The following is a 17,084-nucleotide window of genomic DNA, read 5'->3' as shown; positions in this document are numbered from 1 at the left end:
TTAAGCATTGTTTTCAGTGTGTCGATGTATAGGTTGGTCTTAACCTGGTGATCGCAGCTTGTTCTGGCTGGCAGAGCGGGACAGCGGGAGGCTCTGGCGAAATCGGTTCATCCGGTTGAACCCTAGGGGGATGTCAGCTTCTGACATGGTCTCCAAGGATTCAGCGGAGGCAAACGAGAGCTTGGCGGCCTGGTCGGCGAGCCCAGACTGGGTAGACTGGGAGTGCCGTGGACTGCGGCTCTGGAGGAGAAGTAGACACATGGAGACACACAGTTATTCATTGAGAGGTAAGAGAGAGGCAGGGAGAACGGATTGGACGGGGTCGATGGAGTAAGACAGAGTGGAAGAGACAGTGAACACACAATGAGACACCGCACAATGAAACCACGTAACAAGATTAACGAGACCTTCACAATGGTTTAGCTACCACTGATTCACCAGCAATTACTAGCGTCACAGTATCTGACATCAGTTGAATGCTGCAAAAGAAAAACCCAAGTTCGGGTGTACTCAAATAGCACAGCACCTCAGGGCATCAGTCTTCCTGAATAACCTGAGGTGGGTAGGGGAAAAAAATTAAGCCGGAGTCTGTATTTCAGCTTAGCATAAGTTGTGTCATGTTTGCTTGACTTTGCACATCTCCCACATGCCCTCATCCAAACTCTTGTCCCTGTGCTGTTCCGAACTTTAAATGAGTGTTTGTGGGATGGGAGGAGAAGCTCATGCAAATCCCGGGCTGTCACTGTGGGCTTATCCTGCTGGCCTGTGCCCAGGCATCTCTTCCTGAATGACTGTTGCTGCAGCTGGGGCTGAGCTCAGTGAACTGACTCCCCGATCCCCCACCACTGCAGCGTCTCCTCCAGCTCAGAGACTGCTGTAATGAGCTCCCAGAATGCTGTCTGATGACTGTTTGGATGGCAGAGGCAGACACATCCGTAGCCACAGTGCAGTGGCTGTGCCCATCTCCTCCTCCTTGCACCAAGTACAACACAACCTATTTTTTTTCTTTTTCTCTCTCCTTCTCTGCCTTAGTCAGATTTCAGCATGTGTTTACTGTGGCTGTCATTAATGCAGTATTTAGTTAATGTTAGACAGAAGCCACACAGAGGGCCATCACTGTGCTCATCAACTCTCAGCGGTGAGCTGTTCGGTTTTCTTCATAAACAAACACATGATGCTGCACATAACACACTCATACATCCAGAGACATTTACGATTTTGTTAATTAAGCAATAAGCCCATAGGCCATGCTTTAGAGTGAACAGTAGCTAAACTTCATAGTTGCTAAGCAACACATAAGTAGCAGTATCAGTGGAGATTCATGGTTAGTGCATTAATATTTAAATTAACCGTTATGCGGTCACAGGTGTGCAACAGCTTCGAACACGTCTCAGCCAATCAGAACTGAGGATCAGAACTATCTGTTTTACAATGCACATTTTTTCTGTCGCTAGTACCATACATAATTCAGTCACACACACCCACAGAATCACAGAATGATAGTGGTGGTGTCCACTGATAGTGGTGGCAGACAGTGTCTGAGCACGCAGGGAGACGGTGATGCTGACAGATAACCCCCTCTGTGCTCTCTAATGGGGTCATTTATCTAAGCTGTGACCACACTGAACAACAACACAGCCAATAGCACCACAGAGGGGCACACAGCAACAGCCACACCACAGCCAAGTGACACATACTGCAGTATGTCATATCCTGGCCAGCTCGAGTGGGACAGGCGAAGCGTTAGGGGGTAGATACACTGAGGACATACATACTAGGTAAAAGCAAAGCCCGCAGTTTGACTCAGCATATGAATGCAGTAGCAGTCTACATGAGATGAATGGGAGTGACTGAAAAGGCCATCATGTCTAAAACACGTCAAGGGGTTGCTTTTTTTCCTTGAGAGTAGCTGTCCTTTTTTCTGCGCTGCTGTGAAAGAAGTAGAGAGCAATTTTTTAGTTTAGAAATCATGAGTCATTCTACTGGTGCATTTGAGAATATTATTTCAAGGCTAGTTACCCTGGTTGGAGCTTTTTGAGAAAAGGAAAGGGAATTGAGAATACCGTGCTGCATAACTGAGCTCTTCTCACAGTGTCTGCACAGTCTGTCGGGGTTGTCGGCAGCCTGGAGGTTGGTGAAGCGCTTTTGTGACTGGAAATACACCAGTTCAAATCCCAGGACCCGACTGAGAAAATCAATGTGGGGGAAGTGAATGAGCAATGCTCTCTTCACTCTCAACAACTACTATCAATATGCCGTTGAACAAGACAATGAACCCCTGACGTATGAATGTGTGTAACCTTACTTAGGCTGTTGCATAATGACAGCATGGTTGAATAAAAGTTAAAAAAACAAAAAAAACAAAAAAAAACAAGCTCAAACCCAACATTGAATTCCATGTTCTTGCTTATGCCATGTATGCCAAGATTGTGTAAAGTGATATGAAAAGTGAAGACATCTTTCTGTAATCATTTTGCTGTGTAAGTATAATAAGTGAATACACCATCTGGTCATGATGCAGTGTGCTAGGCATGGCAGTGTTAGACATGGCGGTGCTGACAGTCTCTCCTTTGAGGAAAAACTGGTTCCACCTCCTTCGCTTTCCTCTGCAGCCCCCCCCCCCACCTCGATCTTTTCTTCTGGAGCCATCAATCCAGACTTTCTCAACAGCCCTCAATTACTGTGAGAACTCTACACTGTTATAAGGACACGGCGGAAGAGCGGAACAAGGGGGGAACAAGATGATCTTACAAGGAACAGGAACGACTCGAAAGGAAAGCGGGACACAGCAGCCTCAAACACACCTTAGGCTACAAACTGCATTAAACCCTACGCAACCTCCCACTATGTCTTTTCTTGTTTCGTGTACCCGCGCACACACTTACACACAGGGCAACTCTGTATTAAGGTCAGGGTAATAGCAGCCCTGGTGTATGGCATTCTCTCTTTCTTCCTCTATTTGGGAGAGGACATCACATCAAACTCAACTAACACTTCAGTGTTACCTTGCTTAGTCGGCAAACCTACAGTATATACAGTACGTACCTCACAGTATACGCAGAATAAAAATGGCAGACTTTATTTGGCACTTACTTCAACAAAATGTCAACTTTTAAAATTGATTTGCACTGCTCGCTGCCACCCCCCGCAGTATATTTCAGTGGAAGAAGATGGAAAGGAATAACAGGACAATTTGTTTTAAAAGTGGACATATTATTGAAACACTGTAAGCGATGCTTGGTGGATCAAGCGTATGCCAAACTTATCGGTGAACATTTTAGAAAAGGGCTCAAGTCACGTTCTGTGAGGTATGTGCAATATGTTTGCCAAGAAGCAAGGCAAATTTAAGCTGCCAGTTTTCATTTTGAAACACAAAGAGAAAAAGAGAGAACGACATGAATCAAGCTGCTGTAAAAGTACTCCAGCGAGCCAGTAACTGTCTCGGTTTGAGTTTAGGAGTAAAGATAAAGGTTAAAGCCCTAAAGTCCACTAGTGGTTGATCACATTATGGCTGCTGCTCGGCTCTTCTTTTCCCTCCTCTCCCCTAGTGTAATCATGCTGTTGTTGTTGTTCTTCTGGGCTTGAGTGAGAGAATATTTGTTAGTGAAAGAAATTTCAAAGACAGCTTGATGCGTGTGATATGAGAATGGAGTGCTTCGCTCCAGGGTATTACTCGAGAGACAGGTGTTAAGTGGTTAATATTACAATCCTCACACCTCTTCCGCTCACCTTCCACCCTCCCTTTCTTCAGCTTTTCTTTTCATTTCTCCTCCTAAAGATGTTTTTCCCTTCCTCATAGCCTTGTCTGTCTTTGCCTCCAGTATTTCTCGCCTGGCTTTCCATCCACTGTCACTCACATGTCTATTTCCACCGTTCTCAAAACTTGCTTCTGATTCCTGCTGAGACGCTTTGTGTGAACACACTGTTTCTGCCTCAGTCTCAGGTGGCAGTGGCCAAAGCGCTGCCCAGGTGTCTTGCTTCTGTTGTTGCTGTCAGCGTTTGAGCAGCTTTATTCTCGGTGCCTCTCTCTATCCAGCTCGGCTGCCTTTTCACCATAAAGACATAGTGCACACAAGCTCTCCCTCTCAGAAAATGGAGAGGGGAAAATAGCTCCCCGAATCAATCCGTCTCTCACATCCGTTTGTCTCTCATTTGCTCTTCCCCTCTATCATTATTTCTCTCCATCCTTCAAACTCTCAGGCCAATCTTCTGCCTTGTCCCACAACCCCCCCACCCCCCAAACCCCCTTGAGCCCTGTCTCTTTATAATACTGGAGTCATCAATGCATGGAAAAAATTGCTCTGCCAAATTGCTGTGGATTGTTCGCTGATGCGATCGGCTTGCTCGGAGGGAGAGTGAGGAAAATGGCGTGCTCCTGGGGAAGGGGGATGATGGCTGAGATCGTGGTGGTCGTCCTTTCTGATGGATGGGAGAAAACGGCAGACCAACAAAAACAGAAGCCCCAAAGCATGGCAGGTACCTACACTTCACATCTACGTTTTTACCACATATTCTCATCTGTCATTTAACTGCGCACAGTTCCTTCTCCAATATCTGTAATTGTAGTCAGTAAGATTATAAAGCGATACCCGTTTCCGTACGGTTGTAAGTATATGCAACAACTTAATCAAATCGGTGAAATAAATATTTTCTCACAAGTGAAAAAAATGAGAGTAGCACATTTCCTGATGGTAGGTTCATTAGTGTTTAATTTCAGCAGGCAGGGGAACCAAGGAAAACAGTTACCTTCAGATTAGAGCTGGTTGGAAGAGGGAGTGAGAACGAGTTTTGATGAAGCTTTCATGTGAAATGAAGAAAACTGGGCAACTGCATCTCACAGTACCACTTGGATTGGAGGATGAAGTGTCAACATAAAGTGTGTCAACACAGTGTGTGTAATGAAAGCAAATAGCTGACTGGTTACCGTAGATCTGTTGCCACTCAAGAAGACTGTTTGGTTGTTTCATTCTACGTTTTGTTACCTCTACAGCGCCTTGTGCAGCCAATAAATAAATTCAGACTCCCACTCTCACTGCTGTCATTAAGCCACCTCGCTTAATTAATTTTTTTGGTTGCTGCACAGCCACATAAACTGACAGATAGCAACTTACTATACTAGGCAGTGCAATGCACCACAATCAGAAACATGTGTTTAGAAAGTTATTGCCTTGAAAGAGACCAGCAGCATGATCAGTTTTTTCGGATCAAATGAAGCTTTAAACATCAAACGAATGCATAACGTGCATGTTATGCATTTGTTTGATGTTTAAATTTTCCATATTCACATTACAGCAAGGTTTTGGTACCCGATTGAGAGTCCTACATAATTTCAAAGTAAAAAGTGTTGCAAGACCGAGGTATGTGTCGCGCGCAAGTGCCAAACCTAACATAATTTTTTGGAGGTTTAATAGATGTATGCAGGTGAAGAGGCTCCAAATTCTATTTCATTTCACACTTATTTGATGGTAATGTAATTACAGGGCTATGGGATAAATTGCTTAGCCTACCACATGGGTCAGGGAATACGGCTATTGATGTTCAGTGACATTTCCACCCCATCTAAATGATATTGCGAGCTGGGATTCAGGCAAGACTACACCACAGATAAGCTCCACACACATTCACAGACAACTGGAAGTTAAATAGATAGCACATCTTCCAGCCTGCCTTCATGAAGTATAATCTACCAAAGAAGTCACACACATTGTAAAGCATGCCAGCTAACAAATACGCTAAACACAATTTAAATTCAGCACAAATTATATGTACTCTCAATATATCTTGATGCTGGCCTGCTCCAATATAAACAACCCATATTTCCTCTCCATACAACTTACAACTGAATAATACACATTCAGCAGCCTGGCCATGACTCAAGCCTCTGTGCTAATGTCAAAGCATTATTTCAGTAATGCCTCAGCGACATGTCTGAAATGTCTTCTTAATGTCTCAGTCAGTCTGAGTAATACTTCAGCAAGGTCACATGGCTGCTAGCCATTAGTGCTAGCTGACTGAGGTATCATAAATCCCGAGAGAATCGTCTCCTGCAGATTAAATGGAGCTTGAGCAGTTTAAGCTGTCGCGCCCCCCCACACCCCCAACCCCCCACCCTCCGCCCACACACCCCTCAGGACCCTAGAGATGCCAACTGAGCTGGGTGCCAACGGTGCAGCGGGCAGAAGGCTGCAGGAGCCAGGGGAATCAGGGAGATAGGCTGATGATGCCCGAGGAATGTGAAGTGATAGACAGGAGCGCACTCACACACACACACACACACACACACACACACACACACACATACACACACAATGGACAGGAGGATGACAAACTCACAGAGACACTTTGACATGCAGCACTGACCTTAAAGCTCCAGTAGTTGGGCTGTTGCTGTGTGAGTTAGGTGAAGGACAAAAGAAGGAAGGGAGAGAAGCAGAACGAGAAAAGTTAGACATTCACCTCTCCAATAATGGCAAATCAACTTCACTGACAAAAAGCAGCCATGGCAAAAAAATAAAAAATGGTGACAGGTGGGGCAGCGGGACAGATGGGAAAAAGAAGACTAGGAGAGGAGATAGAGGCCGACCGTGGGCCCGTGACACAAAATCAAATGCTTTTCCATGTATGAAGAACCACATCATTTTCCATTTCCACAAGTCGAAGTGAGAAAATATGAACATGCCCTCAGCATTATAAGCTACAATACCCCAATGGTTTTGGTGTAATCTGTTCCTCTTCTGACAAGCTCTTCATGAAACCCATTAATACTTGTGAGGGCTTCTTCAAATGTGACAATCTGAACTATAATCATTACGTTTGATTGGTGTCAATGCAGGGGGCGGCTGTGTTCTGCGGGCGTCAGGTTGCAGCGTACCTGAAACGAGATCGAGCTGTTTGGCTGTAATGGAAATGAAGGAAATGAAAAGAGTGAAATTGAGTTAAACAGCAGCCCACTCTGTTGTTCCGACGTTGGCCTGTCTCCCAGACTTCTCCGTCACGGCCAGACGGACTCCACATCTCCTCCTCCTCTCTCTCTCTCTGCTGTCTCTCTCACTCTCGATACACCTGCTGCTCTCTTTTCATCTGCAATTCGGCACCTCACCTGCTTATTTTCTCCACACCGCGCTGTATCTCTGCTCTATCGGTTTGCCCTCCCCTCTGCTCTGCCACGAATGAAAAGGTGCTCACATGTTGGTTGAGGCCTCAGGAAGTGAGCTTTCCATTAAAACATAATTACCCCACAGTCAAAACCGGGCCAAGCCACCGATGGCCCAGAAATACCTCAAAATGACATGGAAATTAAAAAAAGATTGGGTAGAGTTCATGAATTTTAATTCTAATCCAAACTTTTATTCTAGTTCTTATTCTTATCTGCAGGCAATTTTCAGTCCATTCACCCTCCCTTCTGCAGAAACCACATTACTCTCCTGGCACAAGGATAATAAAAAAAAAAAAAAAAAAAAAAAAAAAAAAGGTGACAGGCAAGGTTTGATTTATGATAGTTGCTGCTTTTTCATTATCGGCCTTCCATTTTAATATCGTCTCAACAAAGGCATAGATTATTTCTGTAATCTGGCATCAGAGAGAACATTTTCAACTGATTATTACCTTCTTGTTATCTAATCTTTCACTTAATGTTCCCTCACATGGCCCTGATGCCATTTTTTTTTCACGTGGTGCTTCTCTATCTCTTTCTCTCTCTCTCTCTTCCTCTCTCTATCTCCAGTATAAGTGGCTTGGTCTCAATAAAGCAGCACACAGATAGACCCCTTATATAATTACGCTAATCCAAGGAGCTGATGTTTCCTCTCCAGGAACAGACTGAGCTGTGACGAAGGGGCAGTGACGACACAGACATCCGCAGCAATGCCTGGACTAAGTCAGCAGAAACAGTTCGAGATTTCATATAACAGGCAGTGGTCCACTACACTAATATACTATACTACGTATTTGTCCGGCTAAAGCAATATTTGGCCGATGAAGCAATGAGGTATGCACTCTGCAATCTTAATTGTTAGAAAAGAGAGTATAGAGAGTATATCACGGAGCGCCTAGCTTTGCTGGCGCTGTGACAAGTGGGACTCAAACTGATACGGAGAGCAAGCTCAACCCACGCTCCCTTCTTCCCATAGCGCCAGATTTTTTTTTTTTTTACCAACGTCAGAACGATTATTATTACAAGGCAGCTCTTTGATGTGACACTGAGAAGAATTCCTATCTCTTAGTTGCTCTTATTTCATTTGGATGTATAAAAGGATGTTATATACTATACCGCAGCTCCCAATTCTGAAGGCAGTGAGTGAGCAAAAAGCTTCTTGTCAGTCAGTCAGACTCGGGGGTGTGAGGCCATGTGTAAAGTAGGTCAGGTTAAGATAATACACAAGGTCTCTCTGTCTACCTGATCATGTGTCAATCATCCATTCAGTGTAGCCGGGGCTGTGGGTTCGCCCTTGACAGCCCCGAACTGACAGTGGCCCAGGGGCACCGTTGCCGCGTCATAAATAATTGCTGTTCCCTTGTTCAGACAACGTTAATGATTTTGTTTTCCCGCGAAGCAAAATGACTCTGAGGGCTTGCTTTAATGGTGCAGAAGTGATTTGTGGTCTTACGTGTCCGTCTGTGTGTGTGTTTTTCTGTTTGTCGCTTTAATGAGGCCTATTCACAGTTCTCAGTTAAAGTAAACACATTCTTCTCCTCGTGTTGTTTTAACTGTTGCTCCACTGACAGACGCAGATATACTGATTTGGACTTTGAGTTGTAAATACTGCACTGGGAGGCTGGGAGAGCGAATTGGAGAGGGCACTAACAGTGTAGCAACACAGTTAGGCTGCATATACAACTCACTGATCTTGAAGTCAGCGTGAACAATCTACAGCTCATTGCCCAGGACTTGCTTTGGCCTTGATTTACCATCATCCATCTCAGTATTATACAGTACAGCATATGGGTATATCATTTCCCCTTGACAATTCTACATCCTGGCCATAATCAATGCAATCAATGCATTCCTTGAAGTGCTAGAAGCATTGATCTACATCCATATACAATACATTGCTTCATCCCTAGAAACCCACAGGTCTATCCGTCAGCCTAATGATTATCATGGTCACCCATTCAACCATGGAAACCAGATGGTACATGAAACTCCTGCTGAGGCTCTAACTATTTAGCTGAATGGGCGTCTTGTCATTTCTAACAAACCCTCCTGTTGAATTACATTATGTGAATGAACCCCAGGGAGAGAGAGAGTTACAGATGTGTATCAGATTAGACCTGGGGCTGAAGGGCTAAATGCATTCCTGACTGCACGCCTACGGTGATGCCAAGTGCACACACCCATGTACATATATTTGCGCACATGCATGCGTACGTGCACCCACTCCCCCTCCTCCTGTGCAGGAGTTGGCCGCAGGGGCTCCGACAGAAGGACGGAGCCTCACAGAGTGGAAAGCTGCATTACCTGACCTGCATGTAAAGCAGGCTGCACTCTCCTCCTCCCGCACCCCTCCTCCATCCATCCCCTTTCTCCTTCTCATGCCGTCATCCTCTCCGCTTCCCCCCGCCCCTCTCCCCTCCCCAACCTCAATCACTCTTACTCTCTTCCCTCGATCCGTCTCAGGTCCAGTTTACGTCTCAGCGTTACCGCTATTTCTCTCTCTCTTAAACACCCACGCTAACCTGCATGGCAAATCAACACTCACACAGACAGACACACGCACACTCACAGAGCCGGAAACGGTGTCACAGTATCGTACACTCAAGCCTTGTCTAGCCTGGGCTTCTGCCTGCTGAGCATATGCACACGGTCACCACAACAACCACAACCACAACAAACACACCAGGCGTGGAATCTAATCCCAGCTGGCACAGCCTCTCACATACACACACACCTCTCTAAAATCGCCTCCAGATTCCAGCCTCCAGCTTCCAGTCCCGTCTCACCTGCAGTGCACCTGTGCCTGTCCAGCACTCCAGTCATCCCAGGCTGTCCGTCAGGTGCAGCGAATCCTCATAGCGTTTTTGCCAGTCTCTCCCTCCCTCTGCTTCTCTACCTCTCCCTCCCTCTGTCCCTCTCTCTCCCTTTCTCTCTCTCTCTCTCTCTTTCTCGCTCCCCAGTAGCACATGCGGCGGAAACTCTTTATTTAATTCATTACAACACCAGCCGGTTAACTCCTTCGCAGATGGGTGGCTGGCTCCTGCTGGTGCTGGCTAATTGACTAGCGGGCTGTTTGACTGGCTGCTGTGCTCCTCCCCAGCTCCATCCCCCTCCTTCCCCGCTGTCCATGCTCGAGCCAAGCCGGCTGCACAGCCAGGAGATGACAAGGAATCCTCGGCTTTGCTGCTTCCTCCCCCGTGCAACGAAAATGCCCTGTCACTTTAGGATTTGTACTATTTCTCTGCCGCCTTTTTTTTTTTTTTTTTTTTTGCCTTCTGACGTTCTTTCTCCCTCTCTTGTGTCTTCCTTGTTCCACAATTCCTCCTTCTCTACAGCCTGACCTTTGCAATGTGATATCCCCACTTGCCATATATGGGAGTGGTTGCCACGGCAACTATGGACTCCACCTGTCTTTCACCCGCCCTCCCCTTTTCTCTCTCTCTCTCTCCCTTTCATTCTCTCCTATCTCCCTTGATGCGCTTCTCTGTCGTGTGATTACATTGGATTTACCGTTTTTACACACACAGCAGCAGTGTTCACACAAACAGACGACGAGGAAGAGAGAGAGAGTGTGAAGTGTGTGAGTGAGTGAGTGTGTGTGTGTGTGTGTGTGTGTGTGTGTGTGTGTGTGTGTGAGAGAGAGAAGGATCACAAGGTTGTGAAATAGGTACGGCAAAACAGAGGTGCAAATTGTGAAATAGCTGATGAAGCATAAACTAGATTGGAAGGGAGAAAGAGATTGATGGAGTGATGAAGAGAAAAGGAAAAACATTTTATCTCCAAGTGTTCCAAGGAACTGCATTGGCGCATGTTTGTGTGTGTGTGTGTGTGTGTGAGAGTGTGTGTGTGTGTGTGTGTGAGAGTGTGTGCTTTCCTTCATGCCTGAATGGCGCCAGCCTTGCCCCTCTATCTGACGGTCTGCAGGCACGGTGACTAAAGTGCCAGCAGAGAAAAGGGAGAGATGCTGGGGTGTGACAGTTTAATGAAGACCTCTAACAATCAGATACAAAGGCCACCTGACATCTTTCTCTCATGTATTCTCTCTCCCTCAATCATCTGAATGAGCACCATGCTTCATCTATACCGCTTTCACCCTGGACCGTTATCTGACAAAGACCGAGAGATGTTTGTTGCCTGGCTATATATGACTCCACCCACACCATGCAGTGGAAAACAGAGCGTGTATGCAAAGTGCCCTTCTTTCTGTCTATGACTTGCAGTGACGTCACTGTTTTGCTGACGTTGCCATATTGAACCCCAATTTGACTCCCAAAACAAATGTTGACAGTTAGTGAGAGAATACGCGTATTGTTGCTATTTTATGAAACAACACACTTTACTTGGTAGTAATTAAAATGCCTGACATATGTTGTGCCGTTGGTTGTAATAATCCTGTTGGGATGGAGGAAATTTAAAATGAAATTTCATTGTTTGCCCACTGATAAAGAGAGACGTGACACAGTAGGAACAATTTATAAACATTATCTTACCCCGGTAATCAGGAACAACTTTTTCTCTTTAATATTAAGTATTTTTGGATAGTTTCACCCACCCTGAAGTGAATTACCAAAATGCATCAGTACTTTTGTAAGCCTTAGGGGTTCACTAGAATACGGAGACAGGTTGTGAATAAAGTAGCAGGTTTGTAAATATCATGAAACAACAGATCGGGGAGTTTATCTGCAGACATGACTGGTGTCAGTGATGTTGGTGGCAGAGTGTCTTATGAAATCAGTGGAGACGTTTGCTTGTTCATGGTCACTTGTTGCATAGTGTGTGCTTTTAATGGAGCACTGTTTGGGAGTCAATATGGTGGTGTCATCAAAACACTGACCTCACTGCAAGTCATGGATATTGTTTTTATCTTGATGCTGCTTTCTTGGCCAGGTCTCCACTGAAAGAGATTCTTAATCTCAGTGGAACTAATCTGTTCAAGTACAGGTTAAATTACTTGTAACATTTTAACATCAATAAATCATTACCACATTCATTTTGAGACATTAGTATAATACTGTAAACAAACAAGACCATCAACAAGTAGATCGGCAGCCTCTACCGGCCTGTACACTGCATTACTTTATGTGACACCCAGTCAGATTCTGCGAGATTGCTTTATGGTACAAAGAGAAATTGCTTTACGGCACAAAACGGGAAGAGCACGCTGTTCTTCCAAAGCAAACAGAGCTAAAGCTTTCAGGGTTCCTAACAATTGTGGATGGTGGAACAGGTGAAAGGCTGATGGAGAATCCCCTCCAACATGTTTATACTCTTCCGTAAAGCAAAAGAGCAAAGAAGGGAGGAGGATGAGAAGTGGCAACATATACTCTTTGCAACATGAGGCAAAAAGGTCTATAAGAATTGTGGTCTTAATTTTAGGAAACACTTGCACTAACAATAACACTGATTTGTAATTATACCAAGATATAACCATTAATTTGACATTGACAAAAATGTGAAAAAAATGTTACATGTAGCACATTTTGCCAGTGCACACAATTCTGCTCAAGGAAAACAAATCGTCATGAGGCGGCGTGCCATGTACCTGTTCTCGTGCAGATCGCTCCGAGGTTCCCCTCATGCTGGCGTGGGAGGGTGAGGGCGACGGCGGGTTGTGGTGGGGGCTGTGGTGCGGGTGCTGCAGCTGCTGCTGCTGCTGCTGGTACTTGCTCTTCAGGTGATCCATGAAGGCGTCCCTCTTGCGCTCCATGTCGGCCTTGTGCAGGTTGGTCAGGGCCTCCAGGCTCTGGGCGGCAATGACGGTGTGGCGGTGCTCCGACGTGTGCACCAGCCCCACGTTGGAGAAGCGCCGCGTGCCGTTCCCCAGCGTCCGGTACTCCCGCGGGTACTCCAGGTCATCCGTCGAGATCATGTGACCGCCACCGCGCTCGGGATCTGAGGAACGAGGATGGAGGGAGAATGAAGGGAAGGAAGGAGGAAGGGGTGGCGAGGTGGGGGTGGAAAGTGGGCAAGGAGGAGGTGAATCATCACCCACACGAGCGTGCAGACACAGACATACAAACACACAGCAGGCACACGTAGGTGGGAACAAACAGCGGAGGAGAGAGAGTGGAAAAAATAAGGCGAGGAGGGGACAGGAGAGAGAGAGAGAGTGGAAGAGCAAGAGAGAGAGAAAGAGTGATAGAGAGAGAGATGGAATCGGAATGGAATGTTAGACTATTTGCCACCAGGACAGAGGCGAAAAAAAGTAGTTCCCTGCAGAATTATTGATCTCAAGTTCTGAGGGGAAGAAAAATGAGAAAAGTAAAACGCTTCTGCAATAGATCAAGGGAAAAGACTCAAGCTGAATTTTGTCTTGTTGGATATTCCATTGCTATATGCCTGTTTGTCATCTAAAATGGCTTTCATCGTTTTCTGAGGAAGCACAGATATTAAAAAAAAAAAAAAAAACCCTGAAAAGTCGAGGTGATTGAAAGTCAGGTGGGAACACGAACAAACACCTTCCTTCTCATTCCTGTCCTGGTTCTCTTATTCCCTCACCAACTCTTTTCCATCTATCTGAGCATTCCCTCCATCCCTTGTCACCCTCCCCTGTGCTCTCTGCATATTCTTTCTGTCTCACGTCTGGAGGTTACTGATGCTGCGGACCGGCCTTAAGGAGGCACGTCACTCTGACAGCCCTTGGCCTTTTATCAGCCCTCTAACTGACACAGACAACACAGCCCAAGGAGGAGGGCACACAGGGAGGGAAGGGGGACAGCTGGGAGGAGACAGTATGGTTACACGAAAAATGTGTGACAGGAAAACGAATGAACTTAAAGCGTGAGAACACATTGGGGAGCCATTCGCCCATTGAGTTACCTTGCTTAGGAAAACAGGCCCCGGCGTTGGCTAGAAGAGAAACATGCCCAGGGTTAATTTGTGTGTTTGTGCACAGACATGTGCCGGCAAACACACCAGGACACTGTCACATGCCCACCAGAACAGAGCTATCATTAAATGATAACACTTTCTGTGAATCACTGTTGGTTAATGCATTATATATGCATTATAATGTATTCATAAAGGTTTATACATGGGGCAGTGGTTTGCTATGAATGTTAATAGTGTCTTACAATACATTATGGAATGGTAAAAGTGTATTTGAAAATGTTCAATGTGCTTTCAACAAAAAAATGGCTCATAGACAACAAAAATTGTTCATAGACAATGTTCCTTTAAATTTAAATAAAATCAGAATACCCATTGATCCCATTTGAACAAATGGCAAATTAACTCCCAGTTAACTTCGGATTTCAAGCAGGTAGAAAAAGAATCAATTCAGATATGAGCAGTAAAAAAAACACTGATTGAACTAAAAGCATAAAAAGTGCTGAGGCTTAACAGGGCTGAATGAAGTGGACCATCTGTACATTAAAGGCTCATCAGCATCGTTAGGATGAGCTGAGAGTGAATGAGCAGCAGAAGAAGGCTCCTCGGGGCAGGAGCAAGAAATGGATTGTTAATGAACATAGAGGAAGACAGGAGGAAGCTGGCCAGATGGAAGCCCCAAAAGACCAGAGCTACAACGCACTCCGGTGAACAACCGATAACACAGAGGAAGGCTGTTAGGGGCAGAAGGTCTGTGATCATTCCAATGTAGCAGCAATGAAGCTGCGTGTGTGTTGTGAACCCATCTCTCTCTCGCCATTCGTTCTCTGAGCGATATCGCACACAAGTGTGATTAGCCGTTTTAACACCCTGCCCTTACATGCACCACGTTATGAAGTGCTGATAGACTGACCGGGGGTGAGGCTAAACGGACTGACCTCCTGGCTAATAGCATTAGCATTGAGCAATCTGCCGCAGAACAAGGCCATTGGACGTATTCATCTGGCCCCTCCTCAGCCTCCCAGATCTCCGGTTTACACTTCATTAGACTGGAGCTTATTGTGCATCAGCTAACAAGGATCCGACTCTAGGGCCCCATTACAATGCCTGGCCAATCTGGGCCTATGTACCATGGCCTATTATTATGACTGAGCATCCACAACAACAGTGAAAGGCTGACTAGGCTATGCTGCCTCTAGACCCACACAATGCAAAAAAAAAAAAATCACTGCATCAGCACAAAACTACCATTACTTTCACTTCAACATTCATAGATCTCAACCTAAAGTCCTAACAGAGTCCAAAATGGTAGTCAAGCTAATGGCTTGCTAGCAACTGGCAAAATAACTGAATTCAATTGGCAAAAGAATTGGCAAAAGAACTGAATTCAATTTTGCTATATCCTGCAGCTCTCCATACCACTGGTTTGGAGTGGAGCCTAAAAACTTTTCAAACTGCAGTTGGTGGATTTATATACTTTGCAAAGCTGTACACAAAGCACTCATATTGAACACAGCAAGCTAAGAGTTGTGTGGGCAGGAGAATAAGAATAGAAAATGGGAACAGGTTATTCATCTTTACTTGTCATTCACAGCCAATATATTTCCACATGAGCTGGCAGACAATAACCCTGACAGCCAAAACAATCTGTGCTAGCCCACGCACCGCCAGCACCATTTAAACCTACATAAAAGAGCCATGATGGGGCGGATTTCTGGTGAATACTTTATCATGAGAAAGCAATGTCTGTCAGCAAGTCTGGGTCTGCAGCGAGCCAAATTGCAACTACAAAGATGCAGAGCCCCCTGGAAAAGGTGCGGCATGTTGGTCAGCTAAATAATAGAGGACCTGAATGACAGCGGGAGCCTGCAATCAGAGCGGATAAGATCTCTGAGCCCAGCCAATGAGGCCTCAGCTGCACCACCAAGATAGAGGGCACATTCAAGAGCATTAACCCGCCTAAATAAAAAGGGTCCGCTGTGGTAGGTAGTGAGAGATAAGACAAGACAAATACAGGAGGCAGACAAATAACCTGTAGAGAAAAAGCTACTGCGTGCAAACAGAAAAAAAAAAACACAACCTCTAGCATTCAATGCAGCCTGGTTAAATAGTCCCGACTCTCATTGTATGACCATTTAGTCTTTGTCTGGCCTTATATACAAGTAGACTGAGCTGTTGCAGAACATAACTGACTCTCTGCACCTCCAAAACGAACACTCCTTCACAGTCATAGGAAGCTGGTCCATAGAGGGAAGATGATCCATATAGGGAGGATAATCCCGGACTTCTGTATATAGTGTAATTGTATTGTATAATATTGTATATTTTGTTTGATACTGTGAGAGGAAGCGTGTACGATTTCCAGTGCACTAGTTGCAAATGGCAATAAAGAATCCTGAATCTGAATCCATTTTTTTTTTATTTTATTGTTTAGTATTCCCGTACAGTATACGTAACAGCCATGGATTTTTGGGCTGTACCATTTTACCTTGCAATTCCCAAGCCCTGTGCTGACGCTTTTTGAGTCACCGGCCTCCACTGCCTTCAGTATGTATGTTATTTATGTTAAGTGAGATTCTCTGTGACGCACAGCATTTTCCAGCCCACCCACGACAACTATCAACGCACACAGTCATGTTATTCTGCATCATCACAGCTGAATCCCAGGCAGGTCTCTTTTTTTCAGCTATCTTTTGAGCTGTGCTTTCAACCTGGAGGACAAGGTCCTGATCATCATATGCATGGGCATAAGGCAAGGAGAAGGGGGAGGGGGGAGGTGACAAGGAAAAGGGGGATGGCGTGTGCTGTACACTGCAGATGGATTTTTGGAAGAGGCAGGAAGAGGCAGCCTTATATTTTAGGGATATTAAACAAGAGGGTCAGAGTGGGTGGAGGGTGTCAGAGAGGCTTGATGTCTCCTGTCACTGTGAGTGAGAGGAAGGCTTGTGCTCTGTCGCAAGCTTCAAATATTGAGGAAGTATTCAGGGATAATAGGCATGTTTCTGACATGGGATCTCGGACATCATCGGAAAGCCTGCTGCCTCTGTTTCATTTCATTTATATTTACTTGTATTGTCCATTGTTCCCTTGCCTCAGTCCAATT

General features: G+C 45.4%; 1 protein-coding gene across 1 annotated transcript in view; it reads right to left on the bottom strand.

The window, feature by feature from the left end:
- Positions 1-13,994, bottom strand: part of LOC139664814 (SRC kinase signaling inhibitor 1-like) — a gene marked incomplete at its 3' end in the record, with an annotated part of 22,285 nt that extends 8,291 nt beyond the window's left edge. The window contains 4 exon segments of the mRNA XM_071543786.1: positions 45-240; positions 6,361-6,387; positions 12,696-13,045; positions 13,973-13,994. Of these exon segments, the coding sequence (XP_071399887.1) occupies positions 45-240; positions 6,361-6,387; positions 12,696-13,022 (550 nt within the window).
- Positions 13,995-17,084: the final 3,090 nt, after the last annotated feature.

Source organism: Centroberyx affinis, unplaced genomic scaffold (genome assembly GCF_046629955.1).
Source record: "Centroberyx affinis isolate AG114_WGS23_722 - 3 ecotype Tasmania unplaced genomic scaffold, CSIRO-AGI_Caff_v1 ptg004376l_1, whole genome shotgun sequence".
Lineage (NCBI taxonomy): Eukaryota > Metazoa > Chordata > Actinopteri > Beryciformes > Berycidae > Centroberyx > Centroberyx affinis.
This window is presented reverse-complemented; position numbering and strand designations above follow the sequence as displayed.